The 24656-nt window shown below is 41.0% G+C and overlaps 1 protein-coding gene across 1 annotated transcript; it reads left to right on the top strand.

Moving 5' to 3' along the window:
- The first annotated feature begins 1312 nt into the window (after positions 1-1312).
- NIPAL1 (NIPA like domain containing 1) lies at positions 1313-21439 on the top strand. Its single transcript, XM_036417079.2, has 6 exons — positions 1313-1437; positions 12340-12606; positions 14760-14816; positions 17482-17572; positions 19128-19288; positions 19822-21439. Exons 1-6 carry the CDS (start codon positions 1392-1394, stop codon positions 20433-20435), a joined length of 1236 nt encoding a protein of 411 aa, XP_036272972.1. The 5' UTR covers positions 1313-1391; the 3' UTR covers positions 20436-21439.
- The last annotated feature ends 3217 nt before the right edge of the window (positions 21440-24656 follow it).

Below are 24656 nucleotides of genomic sequence, written 5' to 3'. Positions count from 1 at the left end.
TCACCGTACCCCTCCCCATGCTATGCCTTCTCCACCAAGCCATCCACCTGTGAACCTGTGTGCCGCATGGTGACCGGTTGTTAACTCTTCTCTCATCAGCCGAAGAACAAGAAAAGCAAGACTGAGGTCTCTGCTCTGAAACTCTTGGGTAATAAAGTTAATGACAACCTAGGGCAAAGGCAAGGCGAGCAGCCTTTCCTGCGGTGAATTCCGGAGCACAAAGGCCTGTGATGAGGGCTTCCTCAGGAATGGTCATCCTCTCCTGTTGCATCATGACCTGTTGGAAGCCTTCCACTGCCTACTTGGTTGATCCAACCTTTTTAGTGCTGATCCCTCATCTGTAAACCAGGGGTTAATAGACGATGTTGTGACATATACTGAGTTCATGCATGTAAAGTGCCTGCACATGCCTGGTAAAGTATGAATATCACAAATGGCTGAAACCGGTTTGGCTCAGTGGATAGTGTTGGCCTGTGGACTGCGGGAGGGGGGGGGGGTGGTCCCAGGTTCTATTCCTGTCAAGGGCATGTACCTTGGTTGCAGGCACATCCCTGGTGGGGGGGTGTGCAGGAGGCAGCTGGGGCACATCCCTGGTTGGGGGAGGGGAGGTGCAGGAGACAGCTGGTCAATGTTTCTGGCTCTCTGTCCCTCTCCCTCTCTGTAAAACAGCCAGTAAAATAAAAATAAAAAAATTTAATATCACAAATGTGAACTATTACTATTTTGTAGGAACCAATCGTTTCTGTTTGAAGTGCTGCCTTTCCTTTGGGGTTTATTGCAAATAACTCGATGACCAAGTTCGAAGTCGAAGGAGCGCGGGAGAGGCTGATACCGGCACGGAAAGGCGCGGTGTACCAGGTTAAACCAAAGCGCCCAGGTTAAACTTTGGCACGGCCATCAGCGCACAATCCCAGCGGCCAGCCACTGCCCTGCAGAGCCGCTAACGTGGGCCGGGGAGCGCTCAGAACCCCGCAGCAGGAGGCACTTCCCCTCGGGGCGAGCCAGAAGGGGCCCCCCTGCACAGCCTGTGCATGCACTCCACTGACTCCCCGAGGCTTGGCCCGGCGGCCTCCACGCTCGGAGAGAAGCCTGGGCTCCGCGGGGTGTGCCTATGCCTCTCACCGCCCAGCTCCCGCCGGGCAAAGGGGCGCGTCCCGCCAGCGACTGGGAGACGCGGCAGCGGCCGCCGCCTTCCCACCGAGAACCACCCTCCAACCCGGCAGGTAGAGGGCGTGGCTAACCCACAGGTCCCGCCCAGTCTCCCCCATTGGTTGAGGCCTCCAGGGGGCGGGGCCAGAGCGCCAGGGGCTGAGCCCGCCCGCGCAGGGAGCCGGGTCCAGGCGGTGGCGGAGGAGCGAGCGCCCGCGCCCCGAGAGCCCTGCCTGGGGGCCATGGGGGGAGAGGTGAGGCTGCCGCCCGGAGAGCCCTGCCGAGAAGGTGAGTGTCTGCTCCGAGCCGAGCGGGGAGGGGGGGGGGTGGCCTCGGGGTGGCGATGAGATCCCATGGGCTGTCCCGGGTACTTGCAGAGGCGCGGACGGGATACCTCTACTCTTTTTAAAAAATATATATATATATTATTGATTTTTCACAGAGAGAAAGGGAGAGGAATAGAGAGTTAAAAACATCGATGAGAGAGAATCATCGATCAGCTGCCTTTTGCACACTCCCTACTGGGGATATGCCCGCAACCAAGGTACCTGCTGCCCTTGACCGGAATCGAACCTGGGACCTTTCAGTCCACAGGGATACCCCTACTCTTAATGCATTCACCGTGCGTGCATTCATCCAGCCGCTCAGCCGGTATCCAGCCAGGTGCCAGCCAGGTGCCAGCCTCGGTGGGAATGCCCGAGTCGGTGGAACACAAGACCGACGTGGCTCCCATCCCAGTCGGGAAGGGAGGTCCCTGTGCATTACACTGTGCTGAGTCTTGTTTCGGAGACAGTCAGGATGCTGTGGGAAGACTCCCAAGTCTCGCCTGAGAAAGGCTCTGACTCACTTCTAGAGTCCTCCTCTGTCGACATCGTCCAGTGAGTGGCCAGAGGGCGTGCCCGGGACCCGAGTCCTGTGTGTTGCGTGCACCCTGGGCAGGCGCCCTGGACCCGCCTGGGGCGCCCACATCTCTCTGACTCGGAGATGGGAAGTCCCCCGTCCCGCTGTGGTCTCTCCTCTGACTCCTTGTACAGTCACTTCTTGGCTGCGTTAAGGGAGAGCCCAACGGGAGAGGAGAAGAGAACGGGGTGCAGTCATGAGTAGGTCTCACTGCTTGCAGGGCTGGGCCTTCAGCCCCTACCTGACCCCCAGGTCTGTACAACACCCGCAGGCTTTCTGCAGTCACCCAGGGGGTCACAGCCCCGAACCCGGACTGAAATTGGGGGTGGTGGGGTGTGGGTGCGACAGGAAGAGAGTGTATCAGCTGGAAATTGTGAGGGTTTTCACATCAAGGCAGTTTTTCATTTATCTGATGAGAATATAAATAGAGAGGACGGTGAAGGGCCTGATAAGAACTATATATATATATATATATATATATATATATATATATCCCTTTCCCAAAGTTGCTGCTGGCTACTTCCCCGGTTTTCTCTCCTCTTGGTCCCTCCAGCTTATTCCTTGATTTTGGAGAGGTTTGTTGTTGTTTGCTTGTTTGTTTGTTTTTAAGGCCGTGAACTAGTCAAAAGTCAAAACCATAGTGAGAGAGAGAAAAGGATCACCAAGAAAGAGGAGAAATGCCTGAACCGTTCACAAAAGCTTGAAAAGCTGAGATTTTGGAAGCGGTTAGTTACCATGGCAGCTGGATGTAGATTTCCTAGATAGTCAGGTTGTATGACCTTTGTCAAAATAATTCCTAAACCAGTAAGTTAGATTGCTACTAACCCTTCCACCCTTGTTTACCCAAGGATCCGTAAGGTGGGTGTGTGGGCTACACCAGCTTGTTTGAACTTCCTGATATTTTTCCTGCTTTGCTAATACCTTTAGCTCCAAGAAGAAATATTTCAGCGCAGTGCTTAATACCTGTGGTTAATTGTGGCAATCGGTGTGTGGGAGATGGGTGGGAAAGATTGGGAATCCACCTTGTCAGTAGTGGTGGGAAGGGGTTAGACTTGAGCATCAGACGGTCTTCTCGGATATGAGTTAAGCCTCCTTGAGTCTTTCTACGTCTAAAAATTGGGAGTAATTCCTACAGTTTACAGTTGTGAGGACTAGAAGCAGGTGGGATTACATGGGAAGCCTGACATGGAGTCCAGTCTCAATTTGAACAAATCCCATGTCCCAGGCATCTGCCTAGGGTTAGAGGAACTTGCAAGATAGTCTGGTCTAGACTATAGGGCCAGGTCTCTGCTCCTATGCAGCTGTTTTTTGACAGATACTATGCAAGAAGCAAACGTCTAAAAACGGACAAGAGTGACGAGTGTCATGGATAATGTAATGAGAAACTTGGGATGTTCAGACTGGGTATCCAGGAAAGACTCCTTAGAGAGAGACACATAGGCACTGAGACCCAAATGACAAGGAGTCCATCATGAGACCTGAGGACAGAGCATTCCGGTTGTACTTCCATGCAGAAGGATTTAACCCCGTAGTGCAGTTTTTACTTTTAACACTATAGATCCTTTAAAAGGCCTTCTAATCCAAAATTATTTCAAAAAGATAAATTTAAACACATATGAAGGTTACTTTTTTAAATTCAGGATTTTTACATTATGCCACCTACCTTACAGATTTTAATTTGACTCCAGTAGAGCTTTATTAACATGAGAGTATGACATAATGAAAATAGAATGTAAGAAATACACCCATCACCTGTGAAGCACCAACCGCACGAAGACTGTGTGTGCTAGGTCAGTGGTCGGCAAACTCATTAGTCAACAGAGCCAAATATCAACAGTACAACGATTGAAATTTCTTTGGAGAGCCAAATTTTTTAAACTTAAACTTCTTCTAACGCCACTTTTTCAAAATAGACTCGTCAAGGCCATGGTATTTTGTGGAAGAGCCACACTCCAGGGGCCAAAGAGCCGCATGTGGCTCGCGAGCCACAGTTTGCCAATCACGGTGCTAGGGTACACCAAGGTCAGCAAGCCTGGGCTGTAAGGAAGACGGGGCATCTTCCTGAGAATGGAAGGATTGGAGGTGGAGAGGGACCCAGTGGTTTTCAATTTTCTCTGAGTGAGCCAGGGTGCAGCCAATCAGAAGAGTGACTGACAGATGACAGGTGGTATTTAGAATTGATGCAGCCTGTCTTCGTGGTTTTGAGAGGAGAAAATTCAGGAATGTGCACTTCTTCAAGAACTGGCTATATCTCTCATGTACTGTTTAGCGTGTGTCCCATTTTCATGTATATAATCTTAAATTTTCAGAACAGGTTAACATAAAAATATATCAGTTTACTCTCACCCATGTTAAATTCTGTGAGTTTTATTAGGCAACCATTATATCCTTTTTCAGATACAGAAACCAAGGCCCAGAGAATTGAATAAGGTTTCATAATTAGTGATCAAACTAAGGACAAAATTATTTGGGCCTTTATTTATTTTTTAAATATATATTTTATTGATTTTTTACAGAGAGGAAGGGAGAGAGATAAGTTAGATCGATGAGAAAGAAGCATTGATCAGCTGCCTCCTGCTACACACACACACACACACACACACACACACACACACCCATTGGGGATATGCCTACAACCAAGGTACATGCTCTTGACCTGAATCGAACCTGGGACCCTTCAGTCTGCAGGCTGATACTCAATCCACTGAACCAAACCAGTTAGGGCTTGGGCCTTTATTTTTTCTGTAGGAGCCCATCTCCATTCTCTGGCCTCTTGGTTCAGTGGTATAAGTATAATGATTCTGAGATTTTGTTCTTTAAAAAAATCCATGTCGTAAACATTTCTCAAAATTTAACCAAATGAACACAACCTGTATAATCAGGACAAGCTGTATTTTTGGTGTAAAATATAGTGGCTTATATGTTGAACAAAAACAGACTTCCTTCATATTTTTACTAGAAGTTTACATTTTTTGCACAAGTTGTTTTCCCAGCCTTCCACAGGTTTTCGAAGTGGTGAAATTTAAAAATGCTTAAAGGTCGTAAAAATTTCCCACTAAAGTTTGTTCAGAAAACAATATGCTATTAATTGCTTAGTTTAATATTTAATATGAACTGTATCAAGGTTTAAGAACCTTGATATAAATGCACACTTATTGCAATATTAGTCCTTAGTTTCTTTTCCTTCATCTTCATTCGTTAATCATTTATTAACTTTATGGGAATTTTATCTTAACAACTTAGTGACTTTAGTAATATACAGATTGTAAAGTGAAAACAGTAGTTTATGTAGGAAATCTGATAGTTATGATTGGAATTCTTGGCTTCCAACACACTGACGGTGGGAAGATACAGGTATTTAAATTAAAAAACAAAACAAAACAATAGTATCTTTTCAATTTCATTTTGATTCATTGAAATAATGGGCGTCTTCCCCATCCTATCAGAGTTGATAGGTAGTCTACTATGACTTGATTTCCGAATTTACTCAAAATTATTACTCATTCTAGTCTGCTCCCTTACTCCTGTTCTTTGTTCTCTCACTAAAATCATCGGCTCTGGGAGAACAGAAACCTGTTTACCTGCCTTGTTGATCACTATCTTGCAGGTTTCTGGAACAGGGCAGGGCACACAGGAAGTGCTCGGTAAGAATTCGCTACGTGTTGAATAAATGAATACCTAACATATGTTTATGTGGTAGGTGTTCAACAACTATTTTCTTTTTTAAAAAATATATATATATTTTATTGATTTCTTATAGAGAGGAAGGGAGAGAGATAGAGAGCTAGAAACGTCGATAAGAGAGAAAAACATCAACCAGCTGCCTCCTGCACACCCCCTACCCGGGATGTGCCCGCAACCGATGTACATGCCCTCGACCGGAATCGAACCTGGGACCTTTCAGTCCGCGGACCAACGCTCTCCCACTGAGCCAAACCGGTTTCTGCCAACAACTATTTTCTTGAATGAATTAATGAAAAAGCTTTACGGATATACAATACTGTTACATATAAAACCATAATTGAACTGTAAGAAGTTTGGTTGGCAGGATTAAGTAGGGTGATAAGATGGAACATGACTGAGAAGTTCCTTTAGATTGGGAAGGCTTTGAAGATCTCTCTAAGGAGGTAGCTCCTCGTCAGCCAGCTACTGCTTCACTACTCAGGCTAAGTAAGGGGTACTTAAAAGTTTCAAGGTGAGAAGGAACTTAGCCTAAGAAAGGAACAGAGGAAAAAAAAATAACAGTAGGGAATGAGGTTGCAGAGGTAGCTGGAGGCAGGATTCTGAAGAACCTTGTGAACTGTGGTGGGAATTTTGGATATTTTTTCTGAAGGAGGAGAGAAGCCATTGTAGAATTTGGGAAAGCGAAATGACAACATCGAACCTACCTATTTAAAGGCTCCTTTCACCTGATCTTGTCCTCTGCTATCCTTCAACCTAATCTCTCAGCCCGGCCAGCCTGTCTGTTTGTAGTCCCTCCCACCTGTCAAGCAAACTCCCCTCTTAAGATTTTTGCATTTACACTTAACAGAGAGGTTTTCCACTTAATGTTGTTGTTGTTTTGTTTGTTTGTTTGTTTGTTTTTTAAATATATTTTATTGATTTTTTTACAGAGAGGAAAGGGGAGAGATAGAGACTTAGAAACATCGATGAGAGAGAAACATTGATCAGCTGCCTCCTGCACACCCCCCACTGGGGAGGAGCCCACAGCCAAGGTACATGCCCTTGACCGGAATCAAACCTGGGACCTTTCAGTCTGCAGGCTGATGCTCTATCCACTGAGCCAAACCAGTTTTGGCTAATGTTGTTTTTTTAAAAAAAGTATTTCTTTATGCTGCTTTAACTACTTTCCATGGCACTCAACATATTATGTACTTATTAGTTTGTCTATCTTATTCTCCTCTCATTAGAATGATTATAAGAGAGTAGGAATGTTCTTTTGTTCACTGTTGCATCCCCAGCTTCTAGTAAATGCCTGACAGATAATAGACACTCAATAAAAAATGTTATCTGCACCCGAAACCTGTTTGGCTCAGTGGATAGAACATCAGTCTGCGGACTGAAAGGTCCCAGGTTTGATTCCGGTCAAGGGCACATACCTTGGTTGCAGGCACATCCCCAGTGGGGGGTGTGCAAGAGGCAGCTGATTGATGTCTTTCTCTCATCGATATTTCTAGCTCTCTATCCCTCTCCCTTCCTCTCTGTAAAAAAAAATCAATAAAATATATTTAAAAAATTTTTATCTGCAGAATAAATGTAGAGATACCAAGAAATTTCATTCATTCTTTACTTTGCTAGTAAGAATAGGTAGGTGTATCAGTTAGCTATTGCTACACAACCTACAACTCAATGGCTAAAATAACAACATACCGGGTGAGGCAAAAGTAGGTTTACAGTTGTTCATATGGAAAACAGTACAATGATTAATAAATAATAATACAATAATAAACTCTATTTTCCATACTCACAATGGTAAAACTGCTTTGCCTCACCCTGTCTAGTGCTAATGTGTCTGTAGTTAAGCAGATAGTTGACTAATATAGACTGGATTCAGCTGGGTGTCTCTGCATCAGGCTACATGTCCATCTGGATTTGTCTCTCTGTGGTATTGCCAGAGGAACTAGGATCATTCCATGGTATCACAGAACATGCATTTGAGGAATGCACACATAGGAGGATTTGAGGTCTAGCAGCAAGGTTTACTTGAGGGGAAAAAAGAACTGCCCCCAGGTACGCCATGCCCGATGCCTCACCCCTGACCAGGTGACTCAGCTCCATCTCACTGCAGAAGTGCAGCCTCTGGGGCCACAGCCACACACTTGTCCCCACCAGGCCTAGGAGGAGGTCAGGACCCAGAGCTGCAGTACATGAGCCCAGCACAACTTCTGTTCCCCTCTGGCTCGCAATTGGTGCTGCATTGGTCTGTCTCTCTCTCTCTCTCTCTCTCTCTCTCTCTCTCTCTCTCTCTCTCTCTCTCTCTCTCTTTCTCTCACTTTAGAAACATTATTATAGTTTAGCTTCTTGGTCTTGGTTTGGATAGTGACAGGATTTTGACAAGTCACTTCATATCCTGGCAATTAGTTTCTTTAAAAATGCCTTCCAACTACAAGTGCCTGTGAGTTTAGAGCTGGTCCATTGGCAACATTTATGAGCTACCAGGATCATCAATAAATTATTCTGGGAACAAAGATAGCTTATGATCAAACCCCCAAATGACAGAAGGCATCTTCAGAATCAAGTCAAATGCCCTCATTTTAGAGATAAGGAAACTGAAGCTAAGAGTGATTGATTACTCAACTTGCCCCTAATTACAGATAGTAATAGAGCTTAAGGGAAAAGGCATATATTCCTATAGGAAATGTAATATTGCTTTTAAGTTATTAAATTGTGTGTGTGTGTAAGTAAACTCTCACACCTATACATAGAAGATATATATTAAGTTGAACCATATGAAACTGCTATTTTTGTAGCATCAACAATTGTCATATGTCAAGTACATATGTTTCAACATAGTTGAGAAATTATCAGTACTGTTTGTAAAATCAAAAGCAGTGCAAATTACCCAGATGTTCATCAACAATAAAACAAAAATTAATTGTGAGATAGTCATACAGTGGGACCCATAGAACAGTGGGGAAATGTCAGACCCACATGCATCTACATCAATCTCAAAAACAAGCAAGTCACCAGAGAATACATACAGAATGATTATATTGTGCAAAAACAGGCAAAACTAAATTTATTATTTGAAAATATAATCTCACAGGGAAAACTTTTTAAGCAAAGAAGAATCAGGATGGTTGTTACGTCTAAGGGGTGCTGTTTTATTTCTTAAATTGGGTGGTTGATTCATTAGTGTCTATTGAATTGTTTTTCTTTATAACGACATATTTTCTAAATATTAATTACTTTAGAGATAAATATTTATCTCCGGTTTGGCTCAGTGGATAGAGCATTGGCCTTCAGACTTAAAGGTCCCAGGCTCTATTCCAGTCAAGGGCATGTACCTTGGTTGCGGGCACATCTCAGTGGGGGGTGTGCAAGAGGCGGCTGATTAATGATTCTCTCTCATGGATTTTTTAATTCTCTATCCCTCTCTCTTCATCTCTGTAAAAAAACAAAAAAATATATATATTTAAAAATAAATAAATATTAATTACAAAATATTTAGAAAACCAAGTAATAACACCACCAAAGTGTTGCTCCTTGCCGGCAGGAGTATAAGTCGGTACAGTCACTTTGGAGGGCTATTGACAATGTCTATTAAAATGAAAAATAATGAATGTAATAGACTTTCTCTTTCTGCATCAAATAAAATTTGGATTAAATTCTCCCTATAATTACTTTGCTCACACACATCTTAAAAAGCCAACTCTGATATGGAGATTTTTCTGATTCCTCTGGGGGAACACTCCAAAGTTCCTGCCCACACATCCTGTTTCACCCTTCTCTCCCCTGCTGCTCTCCACTCCACACCCACCAACTCACCATCCACTCCCTTCCTCCCGCCTTCAGTCACATCTGCTGCAGTCTCTCTCCTTAACATACACCCAAAACATAAAATAAGTGAAGTTCTAAGGTCAGTCACTAAACAAGATTTTTATTATTTGGCCTGCCATAAAACATGCAGCATTAACGCCTGCCACTTACAATGAGAACTTACAAAATGCAACCAAGATTATTTGCTCTCCCTTATCACCCTCTGCCCCCACACCCCCTAAAATGTCGAAACATTTTGCTGTGTCAACAGCTTAAAAAGAATATTGTTTCCCTGGAATGAGATCCACCCACACTGTTTTCAGAGATGAAGTTTTGGAATGGTTATGTTTCTACACAGTAATGTAGCCATGGAATCTACTAGAAAGTCAATTACATGTTTTCTCATGAATTAAACCAATTGAAATTTTTACTATTAAAAACTACTTTTCATTCTTGGGGTTTAAAGGAAATGAACAGTGCCCAGAACAGTTTTAGTTTGTCTGAAAATTTACTGCAGTTCTTAGTAAGACAACCTGACTGAAAATTTGTCAATGAAGTAGAATATCTTTGAAATTATACAATTTTTATCAGAATATAAGTTTGGTCTCAGAATCTATACTCTATCTCTGAATCAAAGTTGATTCATCTTCAAGTTGCAGAAATAAATGAAATAATAATCATGGAAAGCTTAAATTCACATTTTTTTTTTTTTACCTTTTTATAGACCTAGATTCTTTGTTGCTTCATAACTTTATATGTGATAAAATTCAGATTTCTTTATAATATTTGACAGGGAAACATCCATCCAATTATTAAAGTTTTGTTGGTAAGACATCATTTGATCAAACTGATTTTGGTTTTGTTTTTATTTTTAATTTGTTATGCATTCTTAAGATTTGTGAGACATAAAACTGATTTTTTTTTATTCAATTCTAAAATTGTTACGTGATTAATTTTTTGTTGCCCTTTTTTATTTAGGGTCATTCAAAATGAGGAAATATGACTTTATAATGAAAAAAAAGTTGAGGAGATAGTTAAAAAAAATCTAAAATCTAATCACCTGTTGACAGCTTTTCAAGTGGAGTACAGATTACAAAAAGTTTGCAATATAGTGTAAAATGTTTTCATTTATTGTTTTGGTGTTTAGCCTTAAAATTCCAAGGTACTTATATAATGAAATGTGGAAGCCAAACGGAAACATGTAGTTTTTTCTGGGCAGCATGCAAAGGTGACTTCTTTCCTGGGTTCTTGTACTGGTAGATTCGAAGAATGAAACCACGGACAAAAGGTGATATATGAAAAGCTGGAAATTTATTGGGAACAAGTACAGACTCCCATGTGGAGAGGGGGTCCCCATAGGGGTAGTCCACTATTTCCTAAGGCTTATAAAGGCTGCAGTTCTTTGTCTGTTGATGCTCCCTTCTTATTGGTCACTATAGCAGCTACCAAGCTCAAACTCTGCGTGGGGATCCTCTTTTTCTGTCCCCCCTTCAGTGGAGGAAATCTCTACACCTTGTGAAAATCTGTTTTCCTCTTTCTCTCTTTGTTTCTCCACTCCCTATGTCTTTGCCCTTATTTTCTGCGAATGGGTGTCTTCCTCTCCCCGTATTCTGTTCTTTGTGAATTTATGCCTTTTGCCAGCTTCAAGTTACCTACCATTTGTGCCTCCCTTCCCCCTGAGCCCCCTAATTTCTAAGACTCCCTAAACCTGACTATTGTACCCCTAAAAACTTCTTTCAATAATAATGGGTTGTGTTCAGTAACTTTACATGGTTCAAATATATATATATATATATGACCATTAAGGCAGAATGGACAGAACGACTGGTTGCTATGATGTGCCCTGAGCAGGCAGGCCGCAGGTGAGCAGTTAGAGGCAGGCAGGCAGGCAGGCGAGCTGTTAGGATGAGCAGTCCTGGATTGCGAGAGAGATGTCTGACTACCAATTTAGGTCTGATCCCTGTGGATCGGGCCTAAATCAGCAGTCAGACATCCCTGAGGGGTCCTGGATTGCAAGAGGCACAGGCCAGGCTGAGGGACACATTCTCTGCCTCCTTCCTTCTCCTCCCCTCTCCCCTCCCCCCCGACCCCCGGCACTAATTTTTTGCAGCAGGCCTCTAGTTCTAAAGTAAAGCCTAAAGATGGTGGAATCATTTTTCTCTTAGATTCTTTTTTATTTAGGGGAAGGTGAGTTAGTGGGCCTGAAAAATCATTCCCTTCAGAAAATGTGGTAAAGAAAATGGAACCCATTTTTTAAACACATTTTTTGAAGTGCACAATTCATACCCCACCGAATGCGTTAAATTCTTGTAAGGTGGTGAATTCCGGACCAATGGGTTGCTGTTCGCTTTCCCTACATTCAGGTGTCACAGACACTGCTTTCCAGGAGACAGACTGACACACTGAGAAGGAGAGAAGTGTGTGTGTGTGTGTGTGTGTGTGTGTGTGTGTGTGTGTATTGGGGAGAGAACTGTGATGAATTTCTGGAGCAGGTTACTGCTTTTCTAGAACAAAGAACCAATCTTTGCCAAAAGTTTCCAGTTTATAAGAGGAATCCAGACCCTGATGCCCAATCTCTCCTATTTAAAGGATAAAAGCTAAACAAATTTATATATTTTTTTAAGAACCGGTGTCCGTCAAATCAAGCAGGTGCGTGGGCCTGAGGACCACCTTCTGGGCACTTCCCTTCCTGCAACAGAAAACGGAGTTTCAGTGCTAAACACTCGAGTTTCTCTTTCTTGCAGAAGCGGAGTGAACACGAATGCACCTCCCTTTCGTTTGCTGACATTTTCTTCTTTCCTTTTGTTCCAGGCTACATGCTGTCTTTGGTCTGTCCAAACTCCTCCCAGGCTTGGTGTGAGATCACCAACGTGTCACAGCTGCTGGCTTCGCCTGTCCTCTACAGGGACCCGAACGCCAGCCTAACCAACTTGAGCATTTCCGCAAACGTAGAAAACAAATACAGCCTTTATGTGGGCCTGGGCCTGGCAGTAAGTTCCAGTATTTTTATTGGCTCCAGCTTCATACTGAAAAAGAAGGGCCTTTTGCAACTGGCCAACAAGGGCGTCACTAGAGCTGGTAAGAAATGGGTGCAGCTAACGCATTCAAGTTGCTAACTGCAGAAATAATCCTACTGTGGCATCATCCTACTACTGTCTGTTCATTGTAGCTTCTATCTCCATTGGTTGCATTTCTTTCCTCAGCCGTTTCCAGGATTGAACCAGCTGTGCCTCCTTTAGGGAAAGTCTGAAATTCTTGTTTCCAGAGGTTTGGAGTGTACTGCGGATTGTTCTTTCCATAGCTTTATTCTGCAGTTTCAGGAGACAAAGTCAGATCCTGTGCTCGGGATACAATCTAACATCTTCCCACAGACTCGGACCGCCTGCATGAATTAGCTCTCGCTACCTCCCCAGATTCATCTTCGGCTACGCTCCCAGACACCTACTTTTCTCTGGTTCCTGGAATGTACCAAGTTCTTTCCCACCTCAGCCTGGAACTCTTATCCCCCTGCCCTTCATTTGGCTGACTCCTCCTTGAGATCTCAGCTTAAATACCTTCACCCCAAAGGGGCTTTCCTTGACCATTCTCACTAGGCAGGTCTCCCACACCAGCCTGCTCTGTCCTTGCACCGATGGTTTCCTTCATTGTACCTAGAATAGCTTGTTCTTGTACATTTATTGTTTATGTACTTGTTGTCAATGGGTTTACTTCTTTATTAATAGTAGATTCATGCTGAAACCAGTTTGGCTCAGTGGATAGAGCGTTGGCCTGCGGACTGAAAGGTCCCAGGTTCGATTCCTGTCAAGGGCATGTACATTGGTTGCGGGCACATCCCCAGTAGGGGGTATGCAAGAGGCAGCTGATTGATGTTTCTAACTTTCGATCCCTCTCTTTTCCTCTCTGTAAAAACTCAATAAAATATATATTTTTTAAAATAGTAGATTCACAAGAACAGGAGCCTTCCCTAGCATAGTGTTTGCCACCCAATAAACATTGGTTAAATCAAATGGATAGTCATAGGATTAGGTTGCTAATAATACTGACATTTCACATGCTAAGTAGTTCTGCTTGGCTATCCTTCATAAACCATGAATTTCCTATTCATTCTTATCAAGAATAACATTGTAACAGAGCTAAATATTATTCTAAAGTTCACATGTAAAAATAAATAATTGTAAATTGTGCAAACAGATTTATGAAAGCATACTATTGAGGGGAGATTTATACCACCAGAAAATAGAATATGTGATGGTGCTATCTTAATTTAAAAAGACAAAACAATAAAAGATAATTAATAATGTATAAGGGGACCCAAGTACATACAACAATTTAATGTATGATTTTTTTTTAAGTGGCATTTTGAGCCACTGGAAAAAGGATGTATTATTCAATAAAAAGTATTGAGACAATTGACAAAAATTAGAGGAGGAAAATATAAAAGTTCTACTCTATACCATTCATCAAAATAAATAATACATAGTTTAGAGTTAAATTAAAAACATAAAAACATAAAAGAAGGCCTTTCTAAGCATAGAGATAAAGGAAGGAACTATTCTATAAAGCAGTGTTTCCCAAACTTTTGACATATGTGTACCCCTTCTATAATTTTCATAACGCTGAGTACCCCTCGTACTCATGAGAACGTAGAATTAGGCGCAGCTAAGCACAGTGCAGTGCCTATCCCCACCGAACTCCGGTGCAACGCGTACCCCCACCAAACTCTTCCCGTACCCCTGGGGGTACGTGTACCACACTTTGGGAAACACTGCAAAGAAAGAGATGACCTATATTGAAAAAAAAAAATCTATATGGCAACACCTTTAACTGAACACCTGAACTAGAAAGAAAATGACTTGGGTAAAATATTGCAAAATATAATAGAAAGTGTTAGAGAATCTTTGGAAATGGCCACATAATTAGGCTAAAAGACTAAGTATACTGACATGGCCCTAATCTTCCAGTACCTAGAAGTCAATTCTCCAAACCTTCTTTCACGTTAGAACTTAATTTTGCCCAGCCAGTGTGGCTCAGTGGTTGAGCGTTAACTTATGAACCAGGAGGTCATGGTTTGATTCCTAGTCAGGGCACATACAGGCTCTATCCTCAAAAAAGGTTGTGCTGTACAATGATTCTCTCTCATCACTGATGTTTCTCTCTCTCCCTCTCCCTTTCTGAAATCAATAAAAATATTTTTTTAAATAACTTATTTTTCGTTTTTATTATTTTCCTAGGTCAAGGTGGACACTCTTACCTCAAGGAATGGCTCTGGTGGGCAGGATTACTCTCAAGTAAGTCCTTAATGCTGAAATAATGTTTGCTTGCAAAATGACAAATAGATTACATGGAATTATTTAAAATTGATTGATTTAGGCCGAGACCGGTTTGGCTCAATGGATAGAGCATCAGCTTGGGGACTGAAGGGTCCCGGGTTTGATTCCGGTCAAGGGCATGTACCTTGGCTGCAGGCATGTCCCCAGTGGGGGGTATGCAAGAGGCAGCTGATTGATGACTCTCTTATCGATGTTTCTAACTCTCTATCTCTCTCCCTTCCTCTCTGTATAAAATCAATAAAATATATTTAATAAATACAATAAATAAATAAAATAAAATAAAATTGATTGATTTAACTGCCTGGTAAGGATGGCATTTAGTCTAGCAACTTTTGCAAATATAACATATTGCCTTATCTATAAAATAAGTCATATTTATTTAGAGTTTATTTTTACTCTTCTTCCCCACTCCCTTGTTCTCAATACTGTCTTGGAATGCAAAGGGAAAAGTTAACATTTAAGGTATTATATTTTATCATGGACTTCTCTTTCTCTTATTCTGTTCTCCATAATAATTGAAGAGAATGCTTTCCCTCCACATTTTCCCAGTTCCGAATTAAAATTTGGGACTATTCTAGCTGCATGTTTTCTAAGGAATGGGTACATTTTCCTGGCCAGGATCAAAACATAGATAAATTCAAGTCTCCTCTGGCTGCTTAGCAACTAAACAAATAGAACAGTGATTTTCACCCGGTGTGCCACAAGAATTTTTAAAACAGCCAGTACCTGACCATTTAGTCAGGGGTGCTGACCTCCTTTCCCTTACTAAGGCTTAGGGTGTCAAAGAAATAAATAAAAAAAATGACAACAATCTACACAACAATAGCCATTTGGTGTGAATGAATCAAAATTATACCTATTTTCTCTGTCAGACGGGCAAAAAATAGATGTGTCTGGGTGTACTGAAGAATTTTAGCAATTAGTTTATGTGTGCCAGGAGATGAAAAAGGTTAAAAATCACTAAGAGAGAGAGAGATGGCGGTTGTCGGCACTCCTCTTCCTCCTAAATGTGCTGAAAATTAAACGGGACTCTGTAGCATCTGAAAGCTCTTTCTAAACGCCAAAGTGATGTCCAAATAGAAGGCATTTACCTCCCTCAGGCCCCTCTGCAGATTTCAACCTTCCTCCTCATGCCTCTGAACTTTCTTAAACCCCAAACCTAAGACTTCCAAAGAAAGGGCCTCATACGTTGTAGTTTCACACCAGTTGCTAGTCATCTGCATCTGTAGCCAGGAACCTTAAAACTTCCATTTATTTTCCTGTACTATTGCTATATCTGTGAGATCCTGTTATAGGAAAGAATTAGAATACTTTAAACAAACGGCAGAATCTAAAAAGATGATGAATGAAAATAAATTCGCACAGCCCTTTATCTTCTTGAAAAGTCATCTATTGTATAAAGATAAAAATATAAAGTATTCAAGAAAGCTTAAGATTCTGCCAAAACTGGTTTGGCTCAGTGGATAGAGTGTCAGCCTGTGGACTGAAAGGTCCCAGGTTCGATTCCGGTCAAGGGCATGTACCTTGGTTGCGGGCACATCCCCAGTAGGAGGTGTGCAGGAAGCAGCTGATCGATATTTCTCTCTCATCGATGTTTCTAACTCTCTATCCCTCTCCATTCCTTTCTATAAAAAATCAATAATAAAAAAAATATTTTCTAAGAAAATTGCCATTACTCTTCTTATGAGAGGAGTCTCCTAATTATTTCTATTTGTCTTATGATGTTTTCCTAAAGCTAAGTACTCCTGTACATTTGGCTGGGGGCACGGGGCTGGAGCCTAGCAGCCAGAGGAGAAAAGAAAAAGTATGCTGGTGTCTTTCATCTGTTCCAGAACTTTCTCTACAATAAGTTTATTTTTGCGTAGTTGGCCAGCGTGAAATACTACATTCCGTGGGCAAGTGTTCAGTGTTCAGCTGGGACCCATGAGAATAATTTGGCCCCAAATAGAGGATCCAGCTCTTAAAGGGGTTTTCTCTCACTCTAGAAGCCATTTGCATCACAGTAGCTCACGGGAGTTTAGAGTTCCTCGGCTAAGAAAGGGGTTGCTGGAGCACATTATTATGACTTTAAAACGGGTGCTTGGATCTCCCTGAGCTACTAAGATAGTGTTACATTCTTTAGGTCATCTGCAATGACCTAAAAAGAAGCCTGGCTACCTGGGCCTGTGGTGGGCATGTCTGGCTGTCCCCTGCCTAGGCAGTAGATCTCCACTGGGCATTCCAATTTTAGGAGTTGCTTTATTGTTAATTTGCATACCAGTAAGTATTCTTGAGCAAACAGAATAATTCTCTGCTTACTCCAAAGCCACCTCTACTAGATTTCATCAGAGACCATGTACGTTTCTGGTACTGAAGTAACTAAAATCTTTATTGAAAGTCATTTAAAACGTGTATCCATCACCCCCTTTTGTGTTTGTTGAGCTTTTATGACCAGGTAATTATGGCTTAACTGCATCCCTATGACCAATCTTCCCCCTCCCTCCCTAAAAAGAGTTCATTCTTCTTTTTTGTTCAACTTATGAGTGTCTGTGGGATCATAGTCCACGGCTTTGCATCTGTCATTTGTTTTTCTCTCCTGACAAAAAGTCCGTCTTTTATATTAACACTGCTGCTTGCTTTCCAGTGGGAGCAGGAGAAGCTGCAAACTTTGCGGCTTACGCTTTTGCACCTGCCACGTTGGTCACGCCACTGGGCGCGCTGAGCGTTCTCATCAGGTACGTGAGCCATGAAGAGTGTGGCTTCTATAGGGATTTGAAAACCATGATAAGCTTAACCCACAAGAAATATATTGCTAAGCACATCGCAAAACAAAATCTAGAAATCACAGAATTTGAGAAGACTACACAATAAAGTGTAGGAGAAATAGGGAATAGTCTGCCTTATTGTTTTTTAGAAAACCTATGAGAGTGAGCTTGGTTTGCTGCTAACAAAGTAATTGTGTGTTATGCTTGTGACGATTCAACGAAGCAGTTTGTCTGTCTCCCTCTCTCTCTCTCTCTCTCTCTCTCTCTCTCTCTCTCTCTCTCTCTCTCTCTCTTTCTCTCTCTCTCTCTCACCTGAACAAATTGCCACAGCCCTTTTAATCCTCTCTGTTGTCATAGCGGTTAATGACCATTGCTATTAGAGGACTTTTAAGAAGCCTAGTGTTTGGGTTAAATTTCAACTCTTGCTGAAAGTCTTGCATCTACGACTTGATACTTCTGTTTGGAGGTCTCTGTTTCTCTTAGTGCTGGGAACAGGAAAAATTTCCCGTTCATAGGATGGGGATCTAATCCTTCTGGGTTAGTCTTTCTTATGATCCCAAATGGATGTGTCCCATGAGCCCAGGAACTCTTTATTTTGTAGCTAAGCAACTATTTTGTTTGTTTTCTTTTTCTTTTCCTTTTATCTCCATTCATTATCAACCTCTGGTAGAAAGGTTTAGACTAGGCCTACTCACTTCTTCCCACCTTCTTTGTGGGACTGTTTTGAGAACTCAGTGAGTCAGTGCCCATAAAGCCCTAGAACCCTGTCTATACAATGAAGGACAGCTATGTTTTTGCTGAGGGTGAAGACCTCACAAGTGACTACAGCAAGGCGACTCTTAGGAAACACCTGATAACTGACCAGTCTTGAGTGCAAATGGGTACTGGGTAATATCCTGATGGGAATGCCAGGGTATCAGGAAGGAGGCTGGTGTGCAGGAGCCACAGCATACCGACTGGTGAGGCAGCAGGATGGCACGGTCTGGTGTCCATGGTGTCGCTAACCTGGAATTGCCTGAAACCATGGCAACCAAAGTAGTGGGAGCATTTGGTAGGTGAAAGTATCAGGGCAGGAGCAGCTGGTAAGAAGATATTTCAATATTTTGACAACCTATATGATTGTACTTATGTGTTCTAGCTAAATATCAGTCCTGAGCAGAGTCAATCTTTAAGCATAGTTCTTTCTTTGAAGTTTTCATGAACATGTGTCTTCTAAGTGTACCATGCCAATAAGATGGAGAAGGTGGAAAAGTTGAAAAATGAATTGAGTGGGCCCTCTTTAGAGGTCATGGAAAGTTTAGAGGGGTATAGAATGTCTTTTAATTCTTTAGATATAAAAGCAATTAAGCAGATAGGATCGACCATCGTTTCTGTGTTTTAAAACTAATCCGGGTTTTCCGTGTCACATAGCACATTCAGATCAGTTGATTGGGATACAGTGGCTTGTGCCACAGGGTGACTTCTGAACTGCTATGGAATCAAAAGATAACTGAATAAGAGTGATTTCTTTTTCTTCTCCCAACAGTGCAATATTATCTTCCTATTTTTTAAATGAGCACTTGAACATTCATGGGAAAATAGGCTGCATATTAAGTATATTGGGGTCGACTGTGATGGTGATCCACGCCCCACAGGAAGAGGAAGTTGCTTCATTGCGTGAAATGGAAATGAAATTGAGAGACCCAGGTCTGTGCTTCAACCAAAAGAAACACTCACATTCTGCTCCACTTTCTCTCTTCATCAAATGAATTTGTAATAATATTGCAATAGGCTTCCTCCAATCCAACTCATGCCTTGAGAGACACAGTTAAGTTTCACTGAGTATTACAAGTCTTCTGACAAGGTAACACAACTTACTTTTGTGTTCATGCTTTCCCTCTACACAATGAAATGAAGACATGGTGAAAGGAGAGGCTAAAGACTTATACTCCACCCCAAATTTGGCCACTCCTCTAAAAATAAAAAGTCAATCAGGCAGTATCTTCCATGCCTCACAGTATTTTCTTTGAGATTCCAATGACATGTTTGGGAAAGTCCATTGTAAAATATAAACAGCTATGCAGTCCAGTGTTGTTGGTTTTTTTTTGTTTTTTTTTTTCATTTAATCTCACTTCTCTTTCTAAAACACCTGTGCTCCTAAACTCCTGACTAATAATATTTCACAAAGACATGATATTCTGAGCATTTTCTGAAGTCTGATTCTTTTCTCTTCCTAACAGGATTCATTTCCTTTGCTGTGATCGTTATCCTGATCGCCTTGGTGCTGATTTTGATCGTGGCTCCCAAGAAAGGACAGACCAACATCTTAGTCTACATTTCCATCTGCTCGTTGATCGGAGCATTTTCAGTGTCTTCTGTGAAGGGCCTGGGAATTGCCATTAAAGAACTATTGGAATGGAAGCCAGTGTACAAGAATCCCTTGGTCTTTGTTTTGCTGGCTGTGCTTGTGCTTTCAGTGACGACACAGATTAACTATCTCAACAAGGCCCTGGACACCTTTAACACCTCTCTTGTGACTCCCATTTACTATGTGTTCTTTACGTCCATGGTAGTGACGTGCTCCGCCATCTTGTTCCAAGAATGGTATGGCATGACAGCTGGAGATATCATCGGGACCCTGAGTGGGTTCTTCACCATCATCAACGGCATCTTTCTTCTACATGCTTTTAAAAACACGGACATCACCTGGAGTGACCTGACATCCACCACTCAGAAAGAAGCCCCCTCTCTGAATGGCAATGAAGACAACAAGTATGTCTTACTAGAGAATATAGACTCTTTAACCTCGGGATATGAGGAGGACATTACCTTGTTTAGCAGGACTCATGAATGATCAAAGTCTCTACAAAGTCTCTACAAACATTCAGAGACACTGGAAGAGGAGAAGCAATATAGCTGCAGAACTATTAGGAAAGCTGACATTTTAAAGGTTCTACCTAGTAATTTAGATATAAGGCCAAATTTAAAAAAAAAATGCCTTCATTTTTGGCCATCATCTTTGGAGAAAAAAAAATCAAGGTTTTGATCATCTTCTAGAAGACTTCTGTTGTTTTCTCACTTCTGCAAACTTGAAATCTCTTTCTTCTGGTCACAGTATATTTGGCCTGGCCAGGTGGCTCTTCATTTCATTGGCTGCTAGTCTTGGTTTCATAGTAATTAATAGGTAACTGTGTGCTGATAAGCAGAGTACCAGTCATTCTCTGATGAGTCATAGTTTCAAATTATTGAAACTGAGAAGTGAGATCACTGATGCTTTCCCTCCCCTTCCAACTTCATTTAGCTAAACTGGATGGTAGCTGAAGGGTAGAATGTTAAAGAGAATTGGCCTGCTCTGGACATCTGTTCCTGTTGTGTTAGAATGTAAAGAAATATGTGTCCATGAAGAGCTATGGATTATAATTATAATTTATTGACATATCATAGAAGCTTATTACCAAATAAAAAGGGGGAAATGGAGGAGGGAAATATTTTATACCTTAAGTAAAGGAAACACTTTTTTTTCTCTCAAATGTTTAATTCCCAAAGGTTGGGTTTTCCACAAACTATTTGGAAAGAACTAAAAGAATCTTTGTGGAAAACCTGAATGAGTTATAATAATCACCGTCTTGAAATTTAGCACTTTCCAGCTTTTTAAGGAAATTATAGTTAGTTGCAAACCTTTTTGAAAATATACATATCCTACCACAATAAGTGGTAGATTGTCTCTTTCTGTTGAATCTCACCCTGACCATGTTTTCTGTATATTTTATCTGTAAGTGTTTTGGAAGAATAAGAAGGGGGGAGGGGATTACTTTCCTAGAAAATAAAACATTAAGACCTCAGGAATTACTACCAGAACACACGTTTTATGCATTGAAACTTACCTAAAGTGTTCCGGTTTCCAAGTGCATAGTAGAAATAACACTTTTCATGGTCTTTAATGTTTTTTGGTGTTTTGTTTTTTTTTTAAATATATTTTATTGATCTTTTACAGAGTGAAAGGGAGAGGGATAGAGAGCTAGAAACATTGATGAGAGAGAAACATCAACCAGCTGCCTCCTGCACACTCCCTACCAGGGATGTGCCTGCAACCAAAGTACATGCCCTTGACCGGAATCAAACTCAGGACCTTTCCGTCCGCGGGCCAGTGCTCTATCCACTGAGCCAAACTAGTTCTAGCGTTCTTTAATGTTTATGGACAGATTTCTGATCACTCATTGATTTAATAGAAAAGGAGAAATTAGCTGCCTTCTGAACTTACTTCTCTCAAAATAAAACAAAAATCCTAACCAAAAAAAAAACCTGACATTCAAAAAAACAAAAACTCTTCTGGTTAACTGCATTTACATGTTCTAAAATCAAAGGTATGTGATTTTGTTTGTTTGCAATCTAGCTCATGTCTATCCTGGATAATAATAGTCAATTCTGTTATTCAGAATTCTGTTAAACTGACTTTTGCACTTCATCAGCTCTACTGAACTATCACTGATGTCGCAGTGACAACCTGAGGTGCCTGGCGAGTCCTAAGGTACTGTTACCATCTCTTCAGCAGTTTAGTGTGGAGTGCAGCTCCGTGTGTTCTAGGTTTCTGAAAACTGATAATCCATGGAAGATACACGGGTTGATACCTCAGGTCAAATATGTGTTTACTGTATTGACTGCTGTTTCATTGTAATTGTATATCAGATATATAAGCTATGAAATCTATATACAACTTTGTAAGAAAAGGTAGTGTTTGAAAAATGTAGGCATTCTTTAAACATTTTTTTGTATTGAAAACTTTATTGGTTTATCCTTCTTGGTGAGGAAATTAATGGCATCCACACTGAGGCTGTGAATTTCAGTGTCAGATGTTTCTTAAGTGTCAGCTGTTACAAAGCTTTGCCCTTGGTGTATTGTGTTTAGGTTGAAGGAACTTGGAACACAAGAACCATGTGTACCCTGGGCTGGAAAATAAACTGGTGTTGACATATATGCCCTCGAGAAAGACAGAAAAATTGAACGAGTTGAAATACGTTGAGAAATAGTGAAATATTTCAAATACTCTAAAAATCCTTGATGGACATTTTCAATATGCATAGAAAAACTAAAATGTTATTGCAAACTTTAAATTCAGAATAAATTTCTCCAAATAGGGATATATTGTCTGAGGAGGAATAAAATGCTGGACCCTCATTTTCAGACTAACCATGTTAGTCTTAACTGGAAGTTTCATGTATGTATCTATTTAAAATACACACTTTCTTTATCTCATATAGATGGTATCTGAAGGTTTATTATGTGAATATCTGCATTTGTGACATTAAGGATTACAAAATTGTCCTCACACAGCCATATTGAAAGCTTTTCCTAATTCTGTAAACATCATAGTTTCATTTTACTTTTGGTCTTGTAATTTTATTCTTAGGTCAATGGTTAATGATTTTATTTTTAGTTCAGATTGCAAAATATTCATAAAATCGTTTAGCTTTGGTAACATAAAATTAACACCTTTATTTTAAGGGTACTAAATTAAATACATGGAAAGCACCCTACATCATGTCTATTAGATGAGGCAATTAATGAAATTTAATTCTCTTTGAATCAATATCTTACAATTTTATTACTAGACATGTAAGGACCATTCATTGCCAGTTTTCATATATTCTTCATCTTTTCTCAGTGTGTGTTACAGTAGCTCATTTTAAGTAATTCAAATGAAAATGAATTCCATTATTATACTATCTCAACACAAACCAATATAAAAGAATTCCAACAGAAATATATATATATATTTTAATAAAACTGAACTAACTGCAACCTTCACATTCCAACCAAACTTTGTGGAAAGTAATTTATATGAATATATGGAAAATGTTCTCAGATCTGTGGTGATGACGTTTTCTATTTTTCAAATGTTTATAAATACTGTTTATTTTAAAAAGTTTACAAGTTTTAAATTTATATTTCTGTATATTTTTCATTTTCAATAAAATAATGTGGTTTAATTATGCTTGTTGCAGTTCAGTTTTTAGTTTATTAAGGTTAAGTTTATGTAATGGCAAAATTATCCCCATTTAGTTTTTGGTTACAAAAGAAAGTTTCAAGGTTTAAAAAAAAAAATCTGCACTTAGGTTAATTTTGTTTTGGCATTTTCCTTGAAATTCAAGCCTGTTTTTTAGAAATGACTCTCCACAAACGATCTTCCATATAACTGACTTATCATTGGAACAAAAAGTAGGAGATAAATATCTTCCAGTAATTTCATTGAATAAGATAGAAGCTCTAAGCAGTCAGTATAATGAAATCTCTCCGTCCAGAGATTTATAAGAAGGCGAAGAAAGCATTATAAAAATATTTGGTAGTATTGCATTATATCAAAGTTTACATTTACAAACCTTACACAAATGGCCTCTAGCCCCTGTGTAACTAAAACTTCACTTCATGTAGAGACCACATGACCATGACTTGATCAATTCTCCCTGATTTGATTAGAACTAGTGTTTGAGAACAACTTCCTCAGTTGCGTAGGGTAGAAAAGGCTTGGTTCTTACCTGTGTCCCATGCCCCCTTTTTCCTGCCATTTTATAAATAATACTAGAGGCCCAGTACACAACATTCATGCACCAAGGGGGGGCACACACACATACTCCCTGCCAGCCTGGTCACCCCATGCAGACTGTTGTTGGGTCATGTGGTCACCCCTCCCTAACCCCCTGCCGGCCTAGGCGCTGTTCACAGCCTGCTGCTCAGTCATTTGGTTGCCCCTCACCACTTGCCCTACCAGCCTGGTCACCCCACGCAGCCTGTTCGGTCATCCACTTGGTTGCGATGGTCGCTTGGGCTTTTATTGTTGTAGATACAATTCCCTAAATCACATAGTTACCCAAGGCCAGAATGAGAACCAAAATCCAAGTGTCCCAACACCCCAGACTACTCAATCCATGGAACACAGCCCTGTCTAAGAAGGGCTTGGAAATGGCACATCTATCCCAGCAGAGCTAGAACAAACTGATTATCGCAAGCAAGTTGTTTGCATAGACAAATATTTCAGCACTCTGGCTGCAGTGTACAGGAAGCCACAGGTGAACTTAAA

The sequence above is a fragment of the Pipistrellus kuhlii genome, unplaced genomic scaffold, assembly GCF_014108245.1.
Source record: "Pipistrellus kuhlii isolate mPipKuh1 unplaced genomic scaffold, mPipKuh1.p scaffold_m20_p_1, whole genome shotgun sequence".
NCBI lineage: Eukaryota > Metazoa > Chordata > Mammalia > Chiroptera > Vespertilionidae > Pipistrellus > Pipistrellus kuhlii.
Note: the sequence above shows the minus strand (reverse complement) of the source record. Positions and strands in the feature narration are given on the sequence as shown.